The sequence below is a fragment of the Fukomys damarensis genome, unplaced genomic scaffold (assembly GCF_012274545.1).
Source record: "Fukomys damarensis isolate Sample0158 unplaced genomic scaffold, DMR_v1.0_HiC HiC_scaffold_16, whole genome shotgun sequence".
Classification (NCBI taxonomy): domain Eukaryota; kingdom Metazoa; phylum Chordata; class Mammalia; order Rodentia; family Bathyergidae; genus Fukomys; species Fukomys damarensis.
Window position 1 is genome coordinate 19,754,293 of NW_022900928.1, and position 23,514 is coordinate 19,777,806.

Sequence of the window (23,514 nt, forward strand, 5' to 3'; positions counted from 1 at the left end):
ACTACGTAGTGAGACCCTGTCTCAAAAAAAAAAAAAAAAAGAAAAAAAAGAAAAGATACTATTTTCACAAGTGAGATATGACTATTTTTATATTAGGATTTGGTGATCTCCAAAAAAAAGATTTAGAGAGGGCCAGGGATTTAGCTCAGTGGTTCCACCATCTGCCTTACAAGTGCAAGGTCCCGAGTTTGATCCCTAGTACCAAAAAAAGAAAAGAAAAAGAAAAGAAAAGAAAAATGTTTATGTCATCCTACAATAAAAAAATAAAATATAAGGGGCTGAGGCTTTAGCTCAGCGGTTCGGTGGCCTGCCTTGCAAGCCAAGGACCTGAGTTCAATCCCCAGTTCCAAAATATATATATAAAATATATAAATATAAAAAAAGAAAAGAAAAAAGAAAAAGATAAATGTTTATATCATCCTATAATAGTTTTCAAAAGGGATTAATCTAAAAACTGATTCTGCCATTTAGGAAAAAATGTGATCACACTCTCTTCAAATCACTTATAGAAAAATCATATCAAAAAGACCCAACAGAAATTATATTGCCCTTAAGAGTCAGATAAGAGAGAGATAATTAGCAGAGACATGCAAAGTCTCATCAAATTTAGGGGATGTCTTAAGATTTTAAAAATAATGGTATGATTTAAACATACTGGCCAAGGAAACAGTTCTTTCTATAGCTTTATGGTACAAAAAGGACCAGAATCTGAATCCAAAAAAATCAGTTTTATAAATTACAAACTCAACTGAGAATAGAGTAAACCATTTCCTTAGTGGTTATCTTTTTTTTTGGTACCGGGAATTGAACCTGGGTCCTTAACGCTCGCAAGGCAGGTGGTAGAACCACTGAGCTAAAATCCCTGGCCCTTAGTTGTTATCTTTTATCCTAGAAAGATTAACAAGGTATTACCATTTATCAGAAAAGCCCAGAGAATTAGTATTTTTGTGTTAAATTTAGGAATGGGTTTTGCTATTTATTGGAACAATTTATGTATTTTTAGAATATCAGAGTAAGTTTGGATTTTAATTGTAATCAAGTTAACTAGTTGCCAAATTTATAGTTGGGCATGGTAGTGCACGCCTGTAATCCCAGCACTCAGGAGGCTGAAGCAGGAAGAATGCCCCCAGTTTGAGGCCATCTTGGGATATACAGTGAATTCAAGGCTTGCCTGGACTACACAGTCAGACCCTGTCTAAAAAAAAAAAGCAAAAACCAAACTTCTGATTTCTTTTTTTCCTTTGTTTTCTTTTTTGAGATGGTGTTTTCCTATGTTGTAAAGACTGGTCTCAACAATCTTTCTACCTTATTTCCCAAAGTGCTGAGGTGACAGGCATTCACTGCAACACCAAGCTGGATGCATCAATTACTTAAGGCAAAATTTTACTGATTTTTTCTGGGCATGGTAGTGTGTAGTTCCAGCTATGTGGAGCCTGAGATGGAAGCATGACTTAAGCCCATGAGTTTAAGACCAGTGCAAGACCTCTCAAAAAAGAAAAAGAAAAGGGCCAGGGATTTAGTTCAGTGGTTCTGCAGCCTGCCTCGCTGGCATCTTCTTAATTTTCTTAGTAAATCATCCACTTAATCTACATTTGCAATTATTTATTATTCAATTATGCTGAAATTCTTTCTTTCTTTCTTTTTTTTTTGGTATGTAGTTCCGGCTGGCCTTAAACTCGTGATGATTGATCCTCCTGTGGTAACCTCCCAAGAGGTGGTATTACAAGTGTGCACCACCACACCTAACCTTTAATTTTTAATGCGAGCAAATAGAGTGACATTCTATATATCAAATTTAAAAAAAATTACCTGAACGAGAGCATAGAAGATCTTGAATATTTGTTTCTGGATGAGAACAGACTGATCAGATTGATCCGAAAGAAGCTGGATAAAACGATCCTTTAGAACTGGCAGAAAATGTTGCATTGCTGCTACCAAAGGACTCCGCTCCTCTGGTTTCTTATACCTATGGGCAGGAATATAAACTAATTCTGTAAGAATTTATTTCCACATTTATATATACACGAAAACTACCATGGGCTGGGGACTTAGCTCAGTGGTGTTGAGCCTGCCTGGCAAGCGCAAGATCTTGAGTTTGATCCCCAGTACTGAAAAAATATATAAATAAATAAAAATAAAAACCACCTGTCCACACAAATATAAGTACTTTCAAATCAACTCAGGAAAAAACAAAAACTACTCTGGAGTAAATCCACAAACAAAGCAACTTGAATAAAACCTCTAATTACAGAATACCTAATATTTATTGAACATTTATTATGATGTCAATAAATGTTCAAGGTTCTTACTAGTATTTTTACTTTTATAGTTAAGCTGTCACTGAAATTCTTTTCCCAGTGATATACATGTAGGTATGAACCCTACATAGTTGGAATCCAGTTCTGACCTCCTGGGTGTGTGTGTGTGTGTGTACCAGGTATCAAACTCAGGTCCTTGCGCTTGCAAGGCAGGCGGCGGAATCACTGAGTTAAATCCCTGGCCCCTTCTTTTGTGTTTTTGACTCAAGGTCTCACTATGCAGTTTAGGCAGGCCTTCAATTTACCATAGTAAGGCTGGCCTCCTGGGATTACAGGTAGTATGTCACTATGCCCCGCTAAACTAATCTTTAATTGTGACTACTGACACAAATACAGAGCTACAATAGTCTGGCTTAAAAGCAGTGGCAGGGCTGGGGATTTAGCTCAGTGGTTCCGCCGCCTGCCTTGCAAGCACAAGGACACGAGTTCAACCCCCGGGACCCAAAAAAAAAGCAGTGGCAGCTGTTGAATAAATAAAATCAATTTCACATTACCATCTTTAAGCAATTTACCTACCAAAAGCAGTAAAGCAGAAATGGTATTTATAAAAGAAAATATTTTATGTCTAAAAGCATAAGCTACATGTGGTGGTACATGCCTGTAATCCCAGCACTCAGGAGGCCAAGGCAGGACTGCCATTCAAGGCCAACCTGGGCTACACAGTGAGTTTGAGGCCAGCCTGAACTACATAGAGAGAACCTGTATTAAAAATAAATACATCATCATCACAGGTGCGGGTCTAAGGGAAGCCCTAATAACCAACCAACCAATAAATAAATAAACAAATAAATAAACAAAAGTAAAATACAAATAAATATAAACATTAGCATTATAATCCAGAGATTCTAATATAATCCACCTGGCAACAAAACACAATCTTAACGGCTATTTACAATCTTCATTTACTCTATTTGGGATCAATAGTCACATTTCATTAGTATTTATAATGTGTTGAACAACTGGATGCTAAGAAATTCAACAGAAATGTTACCAACATCTATTATATAAACCTTATTACTTTTCTAAAATCCAAAAAAATTCTGAATTCCATTTCATTAAAAGCATGATAAAGAATTGCTGACCTGGGGCATTTCTACATATGTATTATCATTTTAACAGTGTTAGTGAAAAGTCTGTTGGTTTAAAAAAAATCAAATTTATAATATAAGTTATAAATATTGAAACTAAATTCCAGCTTCCATTATTAAGGAGTCAGCAGGCAGACTAGTTTTGCAAATATGGATCACTTGTTATAGAAATCAAAGTTATAACTGTCACAACTTTTTTGAAACAGATGTTCATTCTAAGCTGCTTGAAACTGGCTTTCAAGACAGACCTCAGTTTTGCTTATTGGTATCTTAATCTAAGAGAAAATATATTTAAGGATTGAACATCTAAGTAAATCTTTAAAAGTAGAATTCTTGTGCTTGCTTCGGCAGCACATATACTAAAAGTAAAATTCTTTTCTCCTACTGGGGTGAGTTGAGAACCAACATGAATTATCAAGAAAAAAAAAATACCAAGAAAGATAAGGCAGAAGTATCACAAATTCAAACCCTACCTCAGTAACTCAGTGAAACCCTCTCTCTACAAAATAAATAGGGCTTGGAATATAGCTCAGTGCAAAAGCCCTGGGTTCAATCCCCAAGGACTGTGACTGTGAACAAACACACACACACATACACACACACAGATATGAAAGGGAGGCAGAGACAAACATTCAGAGGTACGGAAAGTGGCTCAGTGAGGGAGCATGTCTCAAAATATACAAAACCACAGGTTTGATCCCTAGCACCAAAAAGAACTGAGGAATGTTCACAATAAGAATGACTGGTAAAGGCCTGGGGATTTAGCTCAGTGGTTCTGCCACCTGTTTCACAAGTGCAAGGACCCGAGTTCGATCCCCAGTACCAAAAATAAAAAAAGAATGAATGGTAAGTAAGACTATCAACACGATTAACTGACAAATCATTTTAATATGCTAACAAATTGTACCTAACCCACATTTTAAAAGGATTATCTATATACCTTTCTTTAAGCCAATAAAACAGAAGCAATTTATAAAAAACAAGCCATTTGCAACCTCCAATACGACTATGCAAATTTTAATATCAAAATAAGAATTATATTGTGTAGCTCTTTCCATTTCTCCACCCAAGGTGATCACAAGAGGGCTTCTTTTTCTTTTTTGGTACCAGGTATTGAACTCCAGACCTTGTACATTCAAGGCAGGCAGCAGAACCACTGAGTTAAATCCCCAGCCCACGAGGTTTCAATACTCATTCTTTGTTAGAATTTCTTCTCTCTCCCCCAATACATTCAATACTAGGTGGGAAATTAATAGTATTAGTTAATCTAATGTATAAATAATTCACAGAACCAAACATATTACTATCCCAAAGGCCTGAAAATTCCTCAAAGTATAAAAATGTGACACTACTAAATGTTTACTCTACAGACTGCAATGTACCAAACTGGTTAACAATACTCAGAAGAAATTCTTAAGTACTGCTTCACAATTATTTTTTTCAAACAAAATACCCACAAACTCCAGTAGCTTCCAACACCTAAAAGATCACACACAAATTTCTGACTGTTATTCAAAAGCTTCTTTATAATGGTCCCAATTTAGCTAGTCTAAACTATTATTCACAACCTCTCGTCAGAAAACATGCACACCACTATCTGATCTCATTATCCATTTAAGATGTCAGCTTGTTTCCACCTGTTCTTTGTTTATACTGCTCAGTATCGTATGATGAAACACTCCCCTCTTCAAGTAGTTTTTCTATGACCCTTCAACAGATAAGCATTTCTCTCAGTCTAGTCTCTGAAGGCCACCAATTTCCAATTTCTTCATTAATTTGCTTAGAACTGCTTCAGTCCACACAGATCCCTTGTGAATACCTTCAGCTACATAATCAAATGCTGTCCAAAAACTGGAATTCCAGTATTGTAGTAATCTCCTGTATCTCCCACTTAGAAATTCCTATCATGATGTCTGTGTAATTATAGAACAGGACAGACTTGAACCTCCTCGGTGACACTGTGAGCTTAGTATTATTCTCTGATTTTAGTCACTAGCCAAAACTACAACAACTGGCACTCTGACAGAGGTTGGAGCAAAGCCGGAAGATTCCTTAGCAGGAAGATGGGTAGCTGGTGGGAACATAAGAAAACACCAGTACCAGTGCTGTAAATGATATATTTCTGTCCTGCTAAGAACAGCAGCAGTAGTTCATCAGCTACTTTGAAATGGGACCCAAAAAGGATATCAGAGGTTAACTACAAGTCCCAGAATTAGAAGGCTGACAATGGCATCTGTGTAGTTGTTAGAACCGGAAATAAAGTCACCACCACAGTACAAAGTCTTCTTCAGGGAAGAAGATTATAAGTGAGCTCTACCAATGCAACTTGGCAAGATTGTTTCAAAATAAAAAATAAAAAGGCCTAGGAATGTAGCTTTGTGGTAGAGGGCCCCTGGATTTGATCCCCAATACTACATCAAAGAAGTCTTTATGCTTTCCTAATTGCCCCATATCAAGACTTTAAATTACCTTAATAGTTTCATTACTGTCACCACACTTAAAAGAAAATCTCTTCAACATACAACTTAGTACTATACCTCAACTCCAAGATTTTACTTATGATCCTTAAACCCTGGTCTAAAATGATCCCTTGGCCTAATCTATCTAATGGATAGTAATCACTTACTTACATGAGCTATAATTTGCTCAAACATGCAAATAATAAAATTGGTGAATATGAATCCATAAACACTTTGATTCAATATGAAATTCAACATAAGAAGAATTAGAGGTTGGTTCTTAAATGTCAAGAACCCAAACTAAGATAAAAATCCACAGAAAAAACAAAGACCTGTAATGCTTGACAATTTAAAAGTTCAACCAAAGGTCTATTATCAGCACTTACTGAGGAATTTATCTTTACAGATTACTTAATTTTTGAATAGGTAAAGACAAATAGGGCACAACGGGGCAAGGAATGTAGCTCAGTGGCACAGTGTCTTCCTGACAAGCTCGCATCCCTATGTTCCATTCCCAGTACCAAAAAAAAAGGAAAGAAAAAGAACAGGGCATAAGGAATTTTTTTTAGCGGGACTCAAGAGAGAAAACTGTAGAATAAGACTTGACTGCAAAAAAGAAATATTAATTAAAATCAATAGTTACTTCACTAATTTCATTATCTATGCTAAATATAAATTTACATGTTCAAATTGGCTTAAATTATGAAACGTTTCCTACTTCTCAAAACTCCAAAGGAATTGGGAGAGACACTTACTCGTAATTTTTCACAAGCTGGTAAAGACATAGGAGAATTCCTAGCCAAAAAGCACTGTTATCAGACTGGAGATAAAAGCCAATCTTGTCCACAATGGCAGTCCAGCGGGTTGGATAATCATGCTTGATGATGTGATGAATACATGTAGTAAGCTGTACCCTGAAAGTCAAAACTAAATAGTAAGCAGGAAGAAATACAGTATCTGGGCTGGGGCTATAGCTCAGTGATGCAATGCCTGTCAAGCAAGGCCCTGAGTTTGATTCTCCGTACCAAAAAAAGTAAAAAGAAAAAAAAAAAAGCTCCTTTAAAAAGAAATACAGTATCAACTATACAAAATTTTGCTAACACCCATTATAATGGAAAATGGGCTGGTTAGAGAAAACCTATTTTCAAATAATGTGGCTGTAATAAAATTCAGATAAGTGAACACAAGTCATTTAGCAAACCTGTCCCCACTGATCTGAAAGAATCCAGCTGAGTATGGTGCCACATGTTGTAATCCCACTACTCTGGAGAGGCTGAGGCCAGAAAATGGCAAGTTCCAGCCCAGCCCAAGCAATTTTTAGCAAGATTCTGTCTCAAAATGTTAAAAAGTGGCTGGGAATATAGTCTGGCTGAACTTTGGGTTCCATCCCCAATACCACCAAAATAAAAATAACAAATAACAAATAAGTAGAACAATCGCAACAGATACAAGTAGGGTTTTTTAAAATTTTATCATCAAAAACAAAATTCACATAACATAAACTGTTCTTATTTTTAAAATCTTGTAAAATCCTACAAAAATAATAGCTTCCAGGGCTGAGGAGGAAGGTAGCCCGGTGGAGGGTAGACCTTTTCTTGCCTAGCATAGCATGTGTGAGGGCCCTGGGTTTGATCCCTACCACCTCAATAAATACCAATGTAACTACAATATAAAGTATTCAGGGGGGGCTGGGGATTCACCTCAGTAGTTCCACTGCCTGCCTCACAAGTGCAAGGTCCTGAGTTTGATCTCCAGTACAAAAAAACGAAACAAAAGTGTAAGAACGGCATTCCCTAGAGCAGTGGTGGTAAACCTCTGGTACATGTGATACAGCAGGCTGTTTGAAAGCTCTAAAAAGTTTGCCATCACTGCCCTAGAGTCTTCTTTACCTTCTACCTAATCATATGTTTCTCAAATATAAAGTTTTTAATATTTCTGGTTTTATAAACGTTAAGTTCAAATGTAGTAAGAAAATGAAAAGACATTCTTCTGTAACTACGTTTGTTGGATTGGTTTTGTTATAAAAATGACAAGCTTGTATATTCAGGAAAAATAATAAATACACACATGTGAACAAAACATCTGAAAATTACCTATAAGAATGGATAAACTTTCAAAATCTACATACCTGATGAGCTCAGGAGAGTGGATAATAGCTTCTACAATATTTTCTCGAATGCAATGTCGATCTTCCTCTGGTATAGTATAAGGAGATAAATCCCCTGGTGCTGTTTCCCGATCAGGCCAATACTGTGTTATCATATTTTTCAAATAGATAACACCTAAAATATAACCAGTTTGACAAAGGAATGTTTACTGGGAAAGCACTGTGACTGTTCCTGAAGTGATCATATCTTCATATCTCAACTATTTTTTTTTGGTACTGGGATCAAACTCAGGACGTTGCGCTTGGGAGGCAGGCGCAGTGCCACTGAGCTACATCCCTGGCCCTCTGAAGTGCTGTGATTACAGGCATGTGCCACCACACCCAGCCTTATGATTTTTACAGGAAAGCTAAATTAACTTTATCAAAAAGTTTTATAAATAAAACCTAAAGACAAAACCATTTTATACTAACAATTTGTACAATTAATCTCACAAAGGTAATAAAGTGTTCATTATAGAAAAATGATACTATAAAGGTTCTTAAATCTAGTCTAAGTATTTCAATCTCACAACACCTGCTGTGTTCAAAATTTGTAAATTACTCAGTTGGGCATGGTAGTGTGTGCCTGTAATCCCAGCACTCCCGAGGTTGAGACAAGAGGATGGGCCACAAATTTGAGGCCAGGTGGGGCTACATGTGAGTTCAAAACCAGCCTGGACTACACAGTGAGACCCTATCTAAAAAAACAGACAAACAAACAAATAAAAATAATAACTGGGCCAGGGATTTAGTTTAAAGGTGCCGTGCCTGACTGGCAAGCTCATAAGGTCCTAAATTTGATTCCTGGTACCAGAAAATTAATAATAATAATAAATAAAAATTTTAAGATAAAGTATACTTAACAGAAAGGTTAACTGTCTATGAGATTAACATATTCCAGATTAATACTAAATACATAATTTTGTTTTTCTGCAGGGTTTTTTTCAAGGCAAGGACTTGTTATGCAATTCAGGCAAGCTTTGAATTCACAATGTAGGCAGGCTGGCCTTGAACTTGCAACAAACCTGCCTCGCTCAGCCTGCTGAGTGCTGGGATTACAGGTGCGAGCAACCATGCATAAGTTTGATTCCTTATCTCTAAAACAGAATGAAGGTCAAAATTAAGGCCTAAAAGTTTCAATTTTATTTCAATAAAGCTGGAAAAATTTAAATGATATAAAAAAATTAAGGCCTAGTAACAGTCACTCTATGTAGGGATATAGCCTAAGTACAGTGAATCCCTCATAGTGACACACACTTTAGTTTTGAGTTTTTCATTCCAACAAAGCATAAACTGAGAATTATACTGCAAGAGTTCATGATTCAGTCTGTACCCCTAGAATGCTTGAGCTAATGAACCAATCATGCAAACTAGCAAATACTATATTGCCATGTACTCTAAAGTATCATTCTATTATTCCAAGAATATAATTTTGCTTATGTTTTATTGCTTGCTTAATCACTCCATAGCCCCTAGCATAGTGACAGGTAATAATAGCACATGCTCAATAAATAAACAAACAAAAAGACCGAAATAAAAAGACATTGGAAGTCAATATAGTTCAAAATTTCAAAAAATTCTTAAAGACAGTTTATGACCCTTCAGTGGGGTGACATACATTCATGATTCTGGAGCCTCAGGCAACCTAGCCTCTGCCACTCTCAGCTTCCAAAGATATGCAATAATTTGAAAAATCATCATGATATATTTATATTTCAAAATATGACCAATTCCATAGTGTTGCATGTGTGTGCATGTGCTTTTGGGCATTAAACCTAGAGTCTTGTATGCTGTTATGGTTTGGGTCTAGATGCCCCCCAAAGCTTCATACGGTGGCTGAGTTTAAAGTGTGTAATGCTGGGATTAAGGGCATGTGATTACTAAACCAGTATATTTACTGGTTTGGCACCGTCCCACTCCCAATATTCTGAATAAGATAAAAGGGGCAGAAAGATGGTGTTATGTTGCTTTTTTGTTTGGTATGTGGATCAATCTCAGGACCGCGAGCACAGTGCCACTGAGCCAAATCCTAGGCCCTGTTATATTGCTTTTGCTATCTTCTGGACACCATGAAGTGTTTCTCCTCTGGAAGGCCTTTCTGCCACACCATCCCACCTCAGAGCCAGCAAATTATGGACAGAAACCTCTACAAACTGTAAGCCAAATAAACTTCTCCCCCTTTAACGTTGGGTGCCAGGTATTTTGTCTCAGTAACAAGAGAAAAGTAACCACCACACATACTAAGCATGAGATCTACCACTAAGCCCCAGCCCCAGCCTCCATTCCATAATCTGTTTCCAGTTTTGTAGACATTAAAACAATTTCCAAGTACTAAATAATTTAATTTTCTAATCCACATAATTAAGTCCCTGGAATGTGTTAAAAACTCTCCAAAATGCCAAATACTTTCAATTTTTTAGTAAAACTTTGTGATATAAAGACAAAGCTTATATCGAAAAATGGGAAAATATAAACTTCACAAGAAAAATTAAAGTGACTATTTCCTACTGAATTATAAATGAAAAAAAATCTACTGTGCACTTTGCTCCAGTAAAATTACTATATTATATTGGTGTATAAGTGTTCCCCTATTATGCTAATTATAAAAAACTTTAAAAAAAAATCATGAAACAACTTAAATTCATTTGTTTTCTGAATACTTATGTCAGTCAGTATTTTAGGTTTTGGGACCTAAAACAGATTGAGACTAAATTCTATTTCTAGTAATTGAGAAATATTTCATTGCACACTATCATAAATTTTTTATCCATTAAAACATGGATTTGGGGCTGGGGATTTAGCTCAGTGGCACTGCACCTGCCTCACAAACCCAAGGTCCTAAGTTTAATCCCAGTACCCCACCAAATAGGAATTTGAAGACTATGCCAAGAAAAGAAAAACATTTCCTATACAACATAAGTGGAATAAGAAAAAAAAAAGTTCAACAACTAGATAGGTACCAGGAGAAAAACATCAAGAGATTTTTAAAAAAGTATTTATGTATTTGAGAGATGGTCTCACTAGTTAGGTAGTTCAGGGTGGCCTCAAGCTAACAGTGATTCTCCCTCCTCAGCCTATGAGTTCTGGGATTCTATTTTATTGAAGAAGAATTAAGGAATAGTACCTTTTTCAATCTTGAAAACATTAAGAGCAAAAAAAGGCATACATAAAGAATAACCGTAGGGTCAGGGATTTAGCTCAGTGGTGCCAGCACCTGCCTCACAAGCAATAAGGTCCCGAGTTCAATCCCTGATACCAAAAAAATAAAATAAAGCATAACCATAGAGACAAAGGTCTGTGTCTTAGCACTCTTCAGGAAGAAAGCTGAGAATATACAAAACCTCTTTACAAAAAAAACCCGAAAAACAAAAACACATACCAATTTTTGTAGCTTCTAAATCAAATATGAAATTATTCCTCTAAATTCTGCCACAAAATGTTAAGACACTTGCTATTTCTTGTAAACCATGAAGGCACACGGGTTCTGGGAGAAAAATCGCTGAATGTCTATCCCCAGATAGTTCTGCTATTCAATTTACAAACCTCTTAAAACAATACCTTTACATGCACTCAAGAAAGTAATTCAAGAAACTTGCCTGCCTGTCTCACAGGTAAATCCAGTTGTTCTGACATTGTAATCTGGAGCAGTGTTGAAACAAAATTCAGAGACTTGTGTGCCTACAAACAAGCAAAAAATACAGTTTAAATTATTCCTGTAAATTTAATACACTTTGAAAAAACAGAGCCATCAAACTTCAATACTCTTCCATTGGTTTGGTTTGCACAAAAGGTCTTTGTAATGTGGTTCCAGCCTTATTTTCTACCACTGTCCTGTACTGAACTTGAACAAATAAATTTTTTTTGGTACCAGGGATTGAACTCAGAAACTTGCACTTGGCAAGGCAGGCGTGATGCCACTGAGCTAAAAGCCTGACCCTGAACAAATAAATTCATGTTTCCATTTGCCTACACTTCCCATTTCTCCCAACTAGCACTACAATGCTAGTGGTAGCTCCAAAACAATATTCTCTTTTCAACTTATTTCTCCTTTTCAGTAATAACTTGCATATATATTAAATATTAATATAAATTAATATAAATATTATATTAAACAGCTAGATGCTTGTTGAATCAATAAAAATGAATGGATAGGTGTGGTTTCCCAGGTGCTAATGTTTACCTCTTCATATGGTTGTTGTTGTACACAATTGTGTTCTGTTTATGAAAAAGCCTGTATTATGATCACTTCTACACAGAGTATTTCAATAAAGTAAAAAAATCAATAGCTTTAATATAATAAAAGGCTCAACTGTATCATCATAATTTAAAGTGCAAACATGCAATGCAACATATACAGAAGAAACAGAAAAGCAGCACAACACAAATGCTACTAGTAGTTACCACTGGGGTGGTAGGAATTGTCCCCTACACATTTTCTATTTCCAAATTTTTATGAACTTGGGTTATTTTCATGAACAATACAAAAATGTTGTGTAATGATTTCTAAATTCATTTTTATTTCCATGTTATAAAAGAACCAAAAATTTGCTGGATGTGGTGGCACATGACTATAATCCAAGCACTCAAGAAATACCATTTCAAATGCTTCTCAGCCTTTTGGCTAAGATCAAGTGTAGGAATATCATTAAGTTCAAGGCCAGCCTAGACTACACAGTGAATTCAAGGCCAGCTTGAACTACACAGCAGGACCCTGTCTCAAAAACCCAAAAAGAACCAAAAACTTTAAGCTAAATCCTTGCATGTTTTAGCAGTTTCATTACCCACCATCCTCAAAATAATCACCATATAATGTCAATAATTTCTTTCAATTTAACATTTACTACTTTTCTGCACAAGGTCACATGAACATTCTGATTTTTATTTTAGTTCTTTACAAGATATTTTCCCAAAAACATTCTGCAAGCATTTTCTTAAAAGAATGTTCTTTGCCAATAAATTCAATTTAAAAGAAAAAGAATTTTCTCTTTGAATAAAAATAAGTAAAATTTAAATAAATAAGTAAGTAAAATTATTCCACATTAGGATCTAAAGTGATACTTTATTTAGTCAATCCAAAATATCGGGGCTGGAGATTTAGCTCAGTGGTTAGGTGGCCTGCCTTGCAAGCGCAAGGACCCAAGTTCAATAAGTGTTTTTGCTGCAGGACATTAAGCCAAGAGTTTATTCAGAGTACAGGGCTAAATAAACACCAAGCTTCATTGCCTCATGGAAACTTATATACTATAGTAAAGGAATACAAGATAATCAAACAGGTAATTACAATAACATATCCTTAAAGAAACAATAATCAATATGGAAGAATTCAAAAAAATCTCCTAATATACTTAAAAGTAAGGCCTGTGAGGAAAGAATTAGGTGGAAGAAGGGGAGGTATGACCTAACTAGATCTCAACACTGTAATCCACTGTCACTTCCTAAGCCTTTTAGGCCATTCACGCATTACACTTTTTTGATTCCTCTTCTCTGGCTCCTTTGCTTATTTCCCACTCTATTTAATCTATTAATGCTAGAACTCACCAAGACTTCCTTATAGGCCAGTCAGTGGTGGTGAACCTATGGCGTTCGTTATCACTGAAAGCTCTTAAAAGGTTCGCCATCGCTATTACAGGTTGTCTTTTCCACTCTTCAGCTGATCTCATCCAACCCGTCTTTAAATGCTATCTTTATGTTAAATACATCACTTCCATCTAAGTCATTGTAAAAAAAAAAAACATTTTATTACCTCCCAGGTGTCTCAGACCTATTATACTCTGCTATAAGCTTTTATTTTACTCCTTGTACCACACCTCCACTAACAGCTCTCTCATCACTATCCTCACATTTTCCCCTTATTCATCCCAACTTAATACATCAAGTCCAGGCAATTAAAAATGTACCTGCTTTCTTCATTCCCATTCAACACCGACCTACTCCAGGTGGCTACACCACAACCCCAAAGCCTTTTTCTGTAAAATCAAAGCCAGGTCCTTGGTAAAAGCCGGGGATTTGGCTCAGTGGTTCTGCTGTCTGCCTTGAAAGCACAAGGGCCTGAATTCAATCCCCAGTATCAACAAAAAAAAAACCAAAACCAATCCAGGTCCTTGTATATCCTACGCAAATACTCTAGCTCAGTGGAGGAAAACTTAGGGCACGCATGCCACAGTGGACTGCTTGTATCATTGAAAGTTCTAAAAGGTTCGGCATCACTGCTCTAGACGGAGGTACACCCCCACTTTTACACTGTTTTGGTACTGGGGATCAAACTTGGGACCTTGCCCTTGCTAGGCAGGCAGAGGAAATGCTGAGCTTAAGTCCCATGCCTCCATTCCTCATAATTCCCAACTCTAACCATTCTCTACTTAGCAGCCAACAATCTTTTAAAATTGTAAATCAATCCCCTTTAATCAAACTTTTTAACAATTTTCCACATCATGTCCAGGGCTCTGAAGTTATCTTGCCTTTATTTCTTCAGCATCAATTTTCTCACATCCCACTGTCCCACCTTACCAGCCCTCTTATGTTCTTTCAACAATAAGGCAACATAACATGTCTACCTACAACATTACTCTCACATGCTTCATGAATTAACTGGTTCACAATTTCCCATTCTTTGGCTCTCATTCTAAGCATTATTTCCTTACAGAAGCCTTTCCTATATCATCACTCAAGGTTTCTTGTTACTCATTAACTTTTGTTTTTTCCTTCAGAACACTTACTACATACATATCTGTAAACTGATTGCCTGTTTCTCCCATTAATTAGACTTTAAGTTCCACTCAGTAGGGACTATCCTGTTTGTGTATCCAATTCCTCATATGACACTGCAGCTATTCAAACAATGTACTGAATGAACGAAAAGCACCAAGGGCTAGGGATGTACTCAGTGGCATAGCAACTGCCTGGCAAGCACAAGGTTCTGAGTTCAATCACCAGTAAATAAATAAATAAAATAAATAAAAGCACCAACAAATATGAATAAATGTCTTGGAAGCAGGTGTGATTACCTAGGGCAGTGATGATGAACCTTCTAGAGCTTTCAATGATAACAGCCTGTTTGGCAGGGTACGGCACCACTGACCTAAGGGAAGTGCAATGCAAGGAAGGCACAGACAGGTGAGCCCACAAAATACACTACTACCTATACCACCACCACCTGTATTTCACTCAAAATAAGACCTAATGAGAAAGTAAGCCCTAATATTTTTTTTCAGGATATTCATAATATAAGCCCTACCCCAGAAATAAGCCAGATGAATTCAGTCATTACAGACACTGCAATATAGGACAGATGTATTGGATTACAAATTAATATATCATTAAATAAAAATAAACAATATTGACACTAATACTTAAAATAAATGATAATATAAATTACAATTAAGTATTTGTAAATATCCAAGCAGGCATGTTTGGATGTGAGGTAAATGCCTATGTAAAAAGACAAACTTGAGATTTATTTGCTGAATGACCAGACAAAACACAAATAATGTGAACATCTGATAATGAACAGACATAGTTGTGTCTAAAATGAATCTTTGGGCTGGGGATTTAGCTCAGTGGTTCGGTGGCCTGCCTTGCAAGCGCAAGGACCTGAGTTCAATCCCTGGTACCCAAATAAATAAATAAAAATAAAATAAAAATGAATCTTTATCATTCAGTATATAATGTGTTATAACAGACATATTTCACGCACTTGAGTGAAATAAACACTTTTCGGATTTTGGTGCTGGCAGTTTTTTCTCATTTTGTGTAGACCATCATTCTTAACTGTCAGAGGTTTTGTTACTGCTCTGGTCTTTTAAACCTTCAAGTAACATCTGAATTAGCCAGGTGTGGAGGCACCTCTGCAACCACAGCACTTGGGAGGATGAAGCAGGAAGATTACCAGGAGTTCTAGGCTAGCCTGAAACCAAACCAAACCAAAACCAAACCCCAAGCAACAGCAACAACAACAAAAACCCATCTGATTTGATGGAAACTTTGTGAAGCCTAACCTGCAGGTCCTGACTTGGGTGAAGAATCACAAGAACTGTACATACTGTGTAAAGACTAGTAAGTATAGGAGCTGGGATTTAGCTCAGTGATTCTGCCACTTGCTTTGCAAGCACAAGAACCTGAGTTCAATCTCCAGCACCAAGAAAAGTAAATAAATAAGTATTTTTTTGAGACAGGGTCTCACTATGCAGTTGAGACTGACCTGGAACTCACTATGTAGCCCAGGCTGGTCTCGAACTCATAGCAATTTTCCTGCCTCAGCCTCCCGAGTGCTGGGATCACAGGCATGCGCCACCAGGCCTGGCCTAATAAAATATAAAAAAAAAAAAAAGAGAGAGAGAGAGAGACTAGAATGTACGCATTTTCTTTGGGGGGATAATAAAAATGTTCTAAAGATTGTGAAGATGATCACGTAACTGAATATACTAAAAACTATTACATTGTATACTTTAAAAACTGTTAAGTATGAAAATAAGCACTTATTTATTAACATTCATTATATTTACTTTGTAAATAGGGGAGGGTAGAGGGGGTGAAGGGAGGGCAGGGGTATGGGGAAAAAAATGAGAACCAAGACCTGTCATGTAAGGGTACAAGATCCCAATGATAAATGTAACTGTACTATATACTTAAAAAGTACCAATAAACTCAGTAAGATAAAAAAATTCATTATATTCAAATTCGAAAAACACACAAGGACAAATTTCAAAAGTTCAACTGACAATGGGCCCCGGGGCAATTGGCTCAATGGTGCAGCACCAGCCTGGCAAGTAAGTGCAAGGTCCTGATTTAATCCCTGGTACTGGGAAAAAAAAAAAAAAAGTTACTGGGAAAAAAAAAAAAAAAGTTACTGGGAAAAAAAAAAATGTTCAACTGACAAAAAATATGACTTTCAAACAACTAAACTAGACTAAGAATAAGAAAGATTTTTCCTGAAAGTGGGAACAGCACAAACTCAAGCCAAGATATCTACTCGCTCTATACAAACTTCTGCCCTGCTGAAATCCCTAAGGCAGAGAACCATATTCTCCCAAAGCAGATAAAAAATGAGCCCAGAGTAATGATGCACATCTCTAATCCTAGTGACTAGGAAAACTAAGACAAGAGGATCACTGGCAAAGCCAGCCAGGGCAACTTAGTGAGACCCTGTCACAAAACTAAAAGTGCTGGCTAGTCATGGCAGTGCACACCTATAATACCAACACTCAGTAGGCTGAGTCAGGAGGATGATCATGAGTTTGAAGCCAGCCTGAGCTACATAGTGAGTTTAAGGCCAGACTGAACTACACAGCGAGACCCTGTCAATAAATATAAACAAAGAAACAAATAAAATAATAATCTTTTAAAAAACCCACTAAAAGTGCTAGAGATGGCTAAATGTTACTAGGGATATTATTGGGTGACAGAAATGTTCTACAAGTATTATGATGATGGTTGTACAATTCAAACTACTGAAAAAAAAAAAAATCACTGTCGGGCCGGGGATTTAGCTCAGTGGTTCCGGTGCCTGCCTCGCAAGCACAAGGTCCCAAGTTCGACCCTGTACAAAAAAAAAAAAAAACATATATATCACTGTCAGAAAAGGTAGACTTTGTGGTATGCAAAATATACTGCTACAAAGTTGTTTTAAAATGGGAAGCAGAGCTGGCTGATGGCGTACACCTGTGATCCCAGCACTAGGGAGGCTGAGGCAGAAGGATCACTGTGAATTCGAGACCAGCCTGGGCTACACAGTGAGTCCCAGGTCAATCTCAACTACACAGTGAGACCCTGTCTCAAAAAAACATAAATAAATAAGACAAAATGGGAAGCTGGCCAGGCATGGTGGTGCACACTTGTAATCCCAGAACTCAGGAAACTGAGGCAGGAGGCTCTCCTCAAATTCAAGGCCAGACTGAGCTACACAGTAAGCTCAAGGCCAGCCTGAGCTACATAGTAAGATCCTATCTCAAAAACCAACCAACCAAACAAACAAACAAAAACAACAAAAACAAACAAGTAAAGAAAGGCAGTGGGGAACACTAATCCCAGCTATTCAGAAGCAGGACAGCAAATCTGAGGCCTGCATGGGCAAAATTTAGCAAGATCCTATTTCAAAACAAAACAAAAATTTTTTTCTTTTGAGACAGGGTCTCACTATGTAGTTGAGACTGACCTGAAACTCACTATGTAGCCCAGGCTGGTCTTGAACTCACAGCGATCCTGCCTCCAGAGTGCTGGGATTACAGGCATGCGCCACCACACCTGGCTCAAAAAAATTTTTAAAGGCTGAGAATGTAGCTCAGTGACAGAGCACAGTGCAAGGCCCTCAGGCTTACTCCCCCTAGTACCACTGAGGGGCGGCAGGATGAAGGAAAGGCCACAGATGGATAGAATTATAAAATACATAATAAGGCATACATTAACTCTCCAAATTAGGAAATAAAACATTCATTCATTTAAGCACTGATTAAGAGCAAACTCTGGGACCTCACACTTGTCAGGCAGACATTGTGCCACTCAGCTACATCCCCAGCTCTCACCTCACATTAAAAACAAAAACAAGGGCCAGGGATTTAGCTCAGCGGTTCGGTGGCCTGCCTTGGAAGGGCAAGGACCGGAGTTCAATCCCCGGTACCAAAAAAAACAAAAACAAAACTCTCAACACAGAATTTTATGGCAATTTTAAAAAATGAACTTAAGAGCAACACTAGCACCAATCTTTTATTATAAAACTGAATTTGGGCAGTTACAGAATTCTCAATGCTTGGCAAACACTGACATAGTACTCAGAAAACGCTACAATAGATTTCTTCATGTGAGTCAAAGTACAAACCTAACTTCTGGATGCTGACACTAATTACAGACCCAGTCCCCTCTTGAAGCTCTCAGATTCTAGCAGTCAGAGAGAACTGAAGCAACAAACAAGTCTTTATACACCATTAATTAAAGTGTATGTATATAAAACTCCCAATAGTACTCTAGTTAAAAGCTGCTAAGCATAACAAAAAGCCACCTTTCTAACTTTGTATTTTCTCATTTATCTATCACAAACTTGGGAAAATTTCAACATTCACCCCTAATTTCTCCCATAAAAATTCTTCAAAAGTTTTAACTTCATTTCCTATCTCCTTTAACTCCATCCATACTCCACTTAATTCCTATAACCAGATACTATGAAGAAAAAAGATCACTTTAAAGTTATGTTGAAAGATAAATAATTGGACAAAGCAATTAAATTTCAGGTTTGACCCTAAATGATTTAAACTCAGAGATAAGGAGAAAGATTTTCAGATGGGAAAATAGTGAGTTACGTTAAAGAGATCATCAGAACTCAACATGGTGTCACATTGCCTGTGATCCCAGCCATCTGGGGGGTGGTAAGGCAGGGCAATCACAAATTCCAACTCAGCCTGGGCAACTTAGGGAGACCTTGTCTTTGAATGAATGCATACATGCTGAGGATGTAGCTCAGTGGAAAGGCCCTGGGTTCCATCCAATACTAAAACATAACAAGAACAAAAACCCAGAGCTATGATGAATAGAAAAATATTATTACAACAAGTAGAAGTAATAAGACTGAAAAACCTATCACCCTCGATTCTTTTTCAAGTAGTAGTTCCCAATGGGAAGGGGAACAAAGGAAGGAGAAAGAAAGGGACAAGAAAAAAAGAAGTAAAAATAGAAAAAAATGAAAACGAAGCTTTTTTATACATAGGGAGGGGAGGGAAGAAGAGGAAAGACACGGGATGCACCATGTACATAGGTGCAAATTTCCTATGAGTGTTATCACTATGTATGCCCAGAGTGTATCAATAAATGCTTTATATTAAAAAAAAAAAAAAAAAAAAACAATTCCCCCTTTGCTTACTCTTCCCTCCAAAAAGGCCTAGCTTTATGGGAGGGGAAACATATATAACCACACCAATAAATTTCCCCAATCATGTTATCTTTTAGCCTACAATCTAAATCCCACTCTGGTACCAACATTCCACTTGCTAACCCTGTAACCAGCAATTGCTTTCTCAACCCCAGAAGTCTTTAGTTTGCTCTAATCTCTTTCAGAAACACCCCTTTTCCACTTCTAACAGTTAAATATTGCAAAAGTAAATCATGCTCCCTGGCAGAAAACTTATGAAATTCATGTAAGAAAAAAACAAAAAGCAAAACCCCTAAATTAACCACATCTACCACTCTTCTTACTTGAAATTCTCTTGTCTAGGCTTCTCTCCTACTTTTATGCCTCAATCTTTTCTCTTTTCTCTAAAAGTCCAAAGTGGGCCAGGGATTTAGCTCAGTGGTTCTACAGCCTGCCAAGTTCAATCCCCAGTACCAAAAAACAAACAAACAAAAGTCCAAAATGGGCATGGCCCTGGGCCAGGGATGTAGCTCAGTGGCACCAAGACTGTCTTGCAAGTGCAAGGTCTTAGATTCAATTCCCCGTACCCCCCAAGAAAGGTTGTAACAAAATGAGCATGGCTCAAAGTTTAGCCCTCTAGTCTACCCCAAACCTGATTCATACTCTTTTTCTTCACCATGCATGGTGCCATATGCATGTAATTTTAGCATTCAGAGGAGGACTGGCATAAGTTCAAGGCCAGCCTGTGCTACATAATAAGTTCAAGGCCATCCACACAGTGAAACCTGTCTCAAAAATCCAAAACAAACAATAAAAAACTTTGATATGCCTATTTATAGTAATTTAACATAAAGTATTAAAAAGAACTCTCAGGGCTGGGAATTTAGCTCAGTGGTGCTGCCGCCTACCTTGAAAGCACAAGGTCCTGACTTTGATCCCCAGTACCAAAATAAATTTAAAAAAAGAACTCTTCATAGTTTATGGTAATTAAAATACCCAAAGAAGAAAACCACTATCAACTGCTGTCTCTCCTAAATTTCAGCTCTATATTTCAATAGGATGCTACAATGCACCCACCCCCACAATAAAGGGGACTGAACCCAGGGCTTTCTCACTGAGCTACATCTCCAGGGCTTTTAAAAAACCTTTATTTTGAAACAGAACTTGCTAAGTCAGGCTAGGCTTGAATCTGAGATCCTCCTGTCTCAGCCTCCCCGGGTGATGAGGTTACAGGCATCAACCTGGCTTTTTGTCTGAGGTGCCAGGAATTGAACACAGAAACTTGTACAATCTAGGCATGCTCCCCAGCTCTCCCTGATGTTTATTTTACCAGTGCCTCAAACTAGACTTAAATCTTATCACGCATTTTTTTCCAAGCTAATTTTCCCTCTGGATCCCTATTTTACAATGTGGTCACCTAATTTCAGTATCTCTGAAAGCTTACTCTTTAAGACCATTAACTTTCTATTTTCTTCCTCTCTACTAAAATGCAACTAGAATCATCAATTAACCACTGTACTTTATTTAGACCATTTGAGTCCAATTCATTGAGGCTTCAGGATACTAAGACAACAGATTTTTACATAAAATGAGTAAAACTAGGTAATTCTAAAAGGCAAGGAATTCCCAAACTTTCCTTATTACTAAAGAACTTGACAAAGGCAAATACTATAACCACTTTACCTACGTGAAATATTTAGCATTGTGAGGCTGGGGTTATCACCACAGTGCTACAAACAGAACTAGGCTGAGACCCTTTACTATATCCTCATCAACAGTAGTGGTCGGGTGTGGTGGAGCACGCCTGTAATCCCAGCACTCAGGAGGCTGAAGCAGGAGGATCACTGTGAGTTTGAGACCAGCCTGGGCTACATAGTGAGTTCCAGGTCAGTCTCACTACATAGCGAGACCCTGTCTCAAAAAAACCTAAAACAAAACAAAACAAAACAAAACAAAAAACAGTAGTACTAATTACATGCTTTCTACATAGAGGTTTAAAAAACTTTGTTATAAGTTACATAGGGACCAAAAGGAAAAAAAAGCCACCTTATTTTATTTATGTATTTGGGGGGGTTTTTTGAGACAGGGTCTCACTGTGTAATTGAGACTGACCTGGAACTCACTGTGTGGCCCAGGCTGGTCTTGAACTCTCAACGATCCTCCTGCCTCAGCCTCCCAGTGCTCGGATTACAGGCGTGTGCCACCACACCTGGTGAAAACCACCTTATTTTAAATCAGACTGACAATAAATTACATGCTCATTCATTACATCTCAAGATTGCTTTCTTATAAATATTAATATAATAGTATCTTGGGGGGGGTCTTTTTGTATTTGTTTTTTGAGATAGGGTCTGCTGTGTAGCCCATCCTGGCCTTCAACTCGCAATCCTCTTGCCTCAGCCTTCCAGTGCTGGGATTACAGAATTACTGGTGTGCACTACTACACCAAGCTTTAGTATTATCTTTTAGGGTTGTTTTGAGACTGGTTTTCAACTCACTATGAGTCTAGGCCGGGCTTGAGCTCTCCCAGAATTGCTGGCCTCAGCCTCCCAAATCTGGAACCATGGCCTGCACTATATTGTAGGCAGCTAGGCTGAGCTGGCCCTCAAGGTAGTCAATACTGAGGATGAGAATAAAGAATACATCTGTGACCTGTGGCGAGTCAAGTCACAATGGCCAGATTCAGTTTGAGACTACTTTTGTGATTTCCTGTATAGATAAGACCATTACCTCATTGGAGGTGGGCCATCCTCTCTTATCCAATAAGACTAAGACTATAAATTATCAACCAAAATTAATGATGTCACCCATATACCCTAGTTACTAAGGAATCAAGTATGGGCCGGGATTTAGCTTAGTGGTTCAACTACCAGCCTCGCAAGCACAAGGTCCCAAGTTCGATCTCAGTACAAAGAAAGAAAAGTGCAAAGAAATCAACCAGTAACAAATGCTGGCAGGGTTGTGGGGAGAAAGGAAACCTTCTCCATTGTTGGTGGGAGTGCAGATTGGTGCAACCACTGTGAAAATCAATATGGAGATACCTCAAACAACTAGGATTAGAAGTCCTATTTGACCCAGCACCATTTATTAAAGAGGCTATCTCTCCTCCTGTGAGAATGGTTGGCTCCTTTGTCAAAAATGAGGTAGCTGAGGGGCTGGGAATTTGGCTCAGTGGTTCTGCTACCTGTCTTGCAAGCACAAAGGCCCAAGTTCAATCCCAAGTACAAAGAAAAAATAATTAAAAAGAGGTAGCAAAGTGTGTCTGGAGTTGTTTTTGTATCTTCTAATCTCAGAACCTTGGGTCTGTTTCTTTGCTAGTACCATGCTGTTTTTAATCACAGTGTATCTTCCCAAAAGAATGAAAAGAATCATACCACAGTGATATATGCATACCCATGTTTATAACGGCACAGTTTGTAATAGCTAAAACTTGGTTGGAAACAGCCCAACTGCCCATCAACTGGAGACTGGATAAAGATGTGGTTTTTAAAAAAGTGGAGTACTACTCAGCCATAAAGAATGAGAAACTAGAGACATTTATAGCTAAGTGGATGCACACTGAGGCCATACTCATGAAGTGAAATAAATAGGACATACGTGTGTAAATACTGAATAGTTTCTCTGGTGTGAAAAACTAATAAGGATCAAAATATATAATTGACGGCTGGGG

At 37.5% G+C, this 23,514-nt stretch overlaps 1 protein-coding gene across 3 annotated transcripts in view; it reads right to left on the reverse strand.

The window, feature by feature from the left end:
• Ipo7 (importin 7) overlaps positions 1–23,514 on the reverse strand; it is a 57,902-nt gene that overhangs the window by 28,316 nt on the left and 6,072 nt on the right. The window contains exons 2-5 of one of the 3 annotated variants that reach the window (XM_010615298.1): positions 11,608–11,689; positions 7,994–8,147; positions 6,621–6,779; positions 1,810–1,966 (exon numbers count right to left, since the gene is read on the reverse strand). In XM_010615298.1, the coding sequence (XP_010613600.1) occupies positions 1,810–1,966; positions 6,621–6,779; positions 7,994–8,147; positions 11,608–11,689 (552 nt within the window). The remainder of the gene's footprint in view (positions 1–1,809; positions 1,967–6,620; positions 6,780–7,993; positions 8,148–11,607; positions 11,690–23,514) is intronic. The other 2 variants (XM_010615299.3, XM_033764148.1) reach the window with 2 other exon arrangements.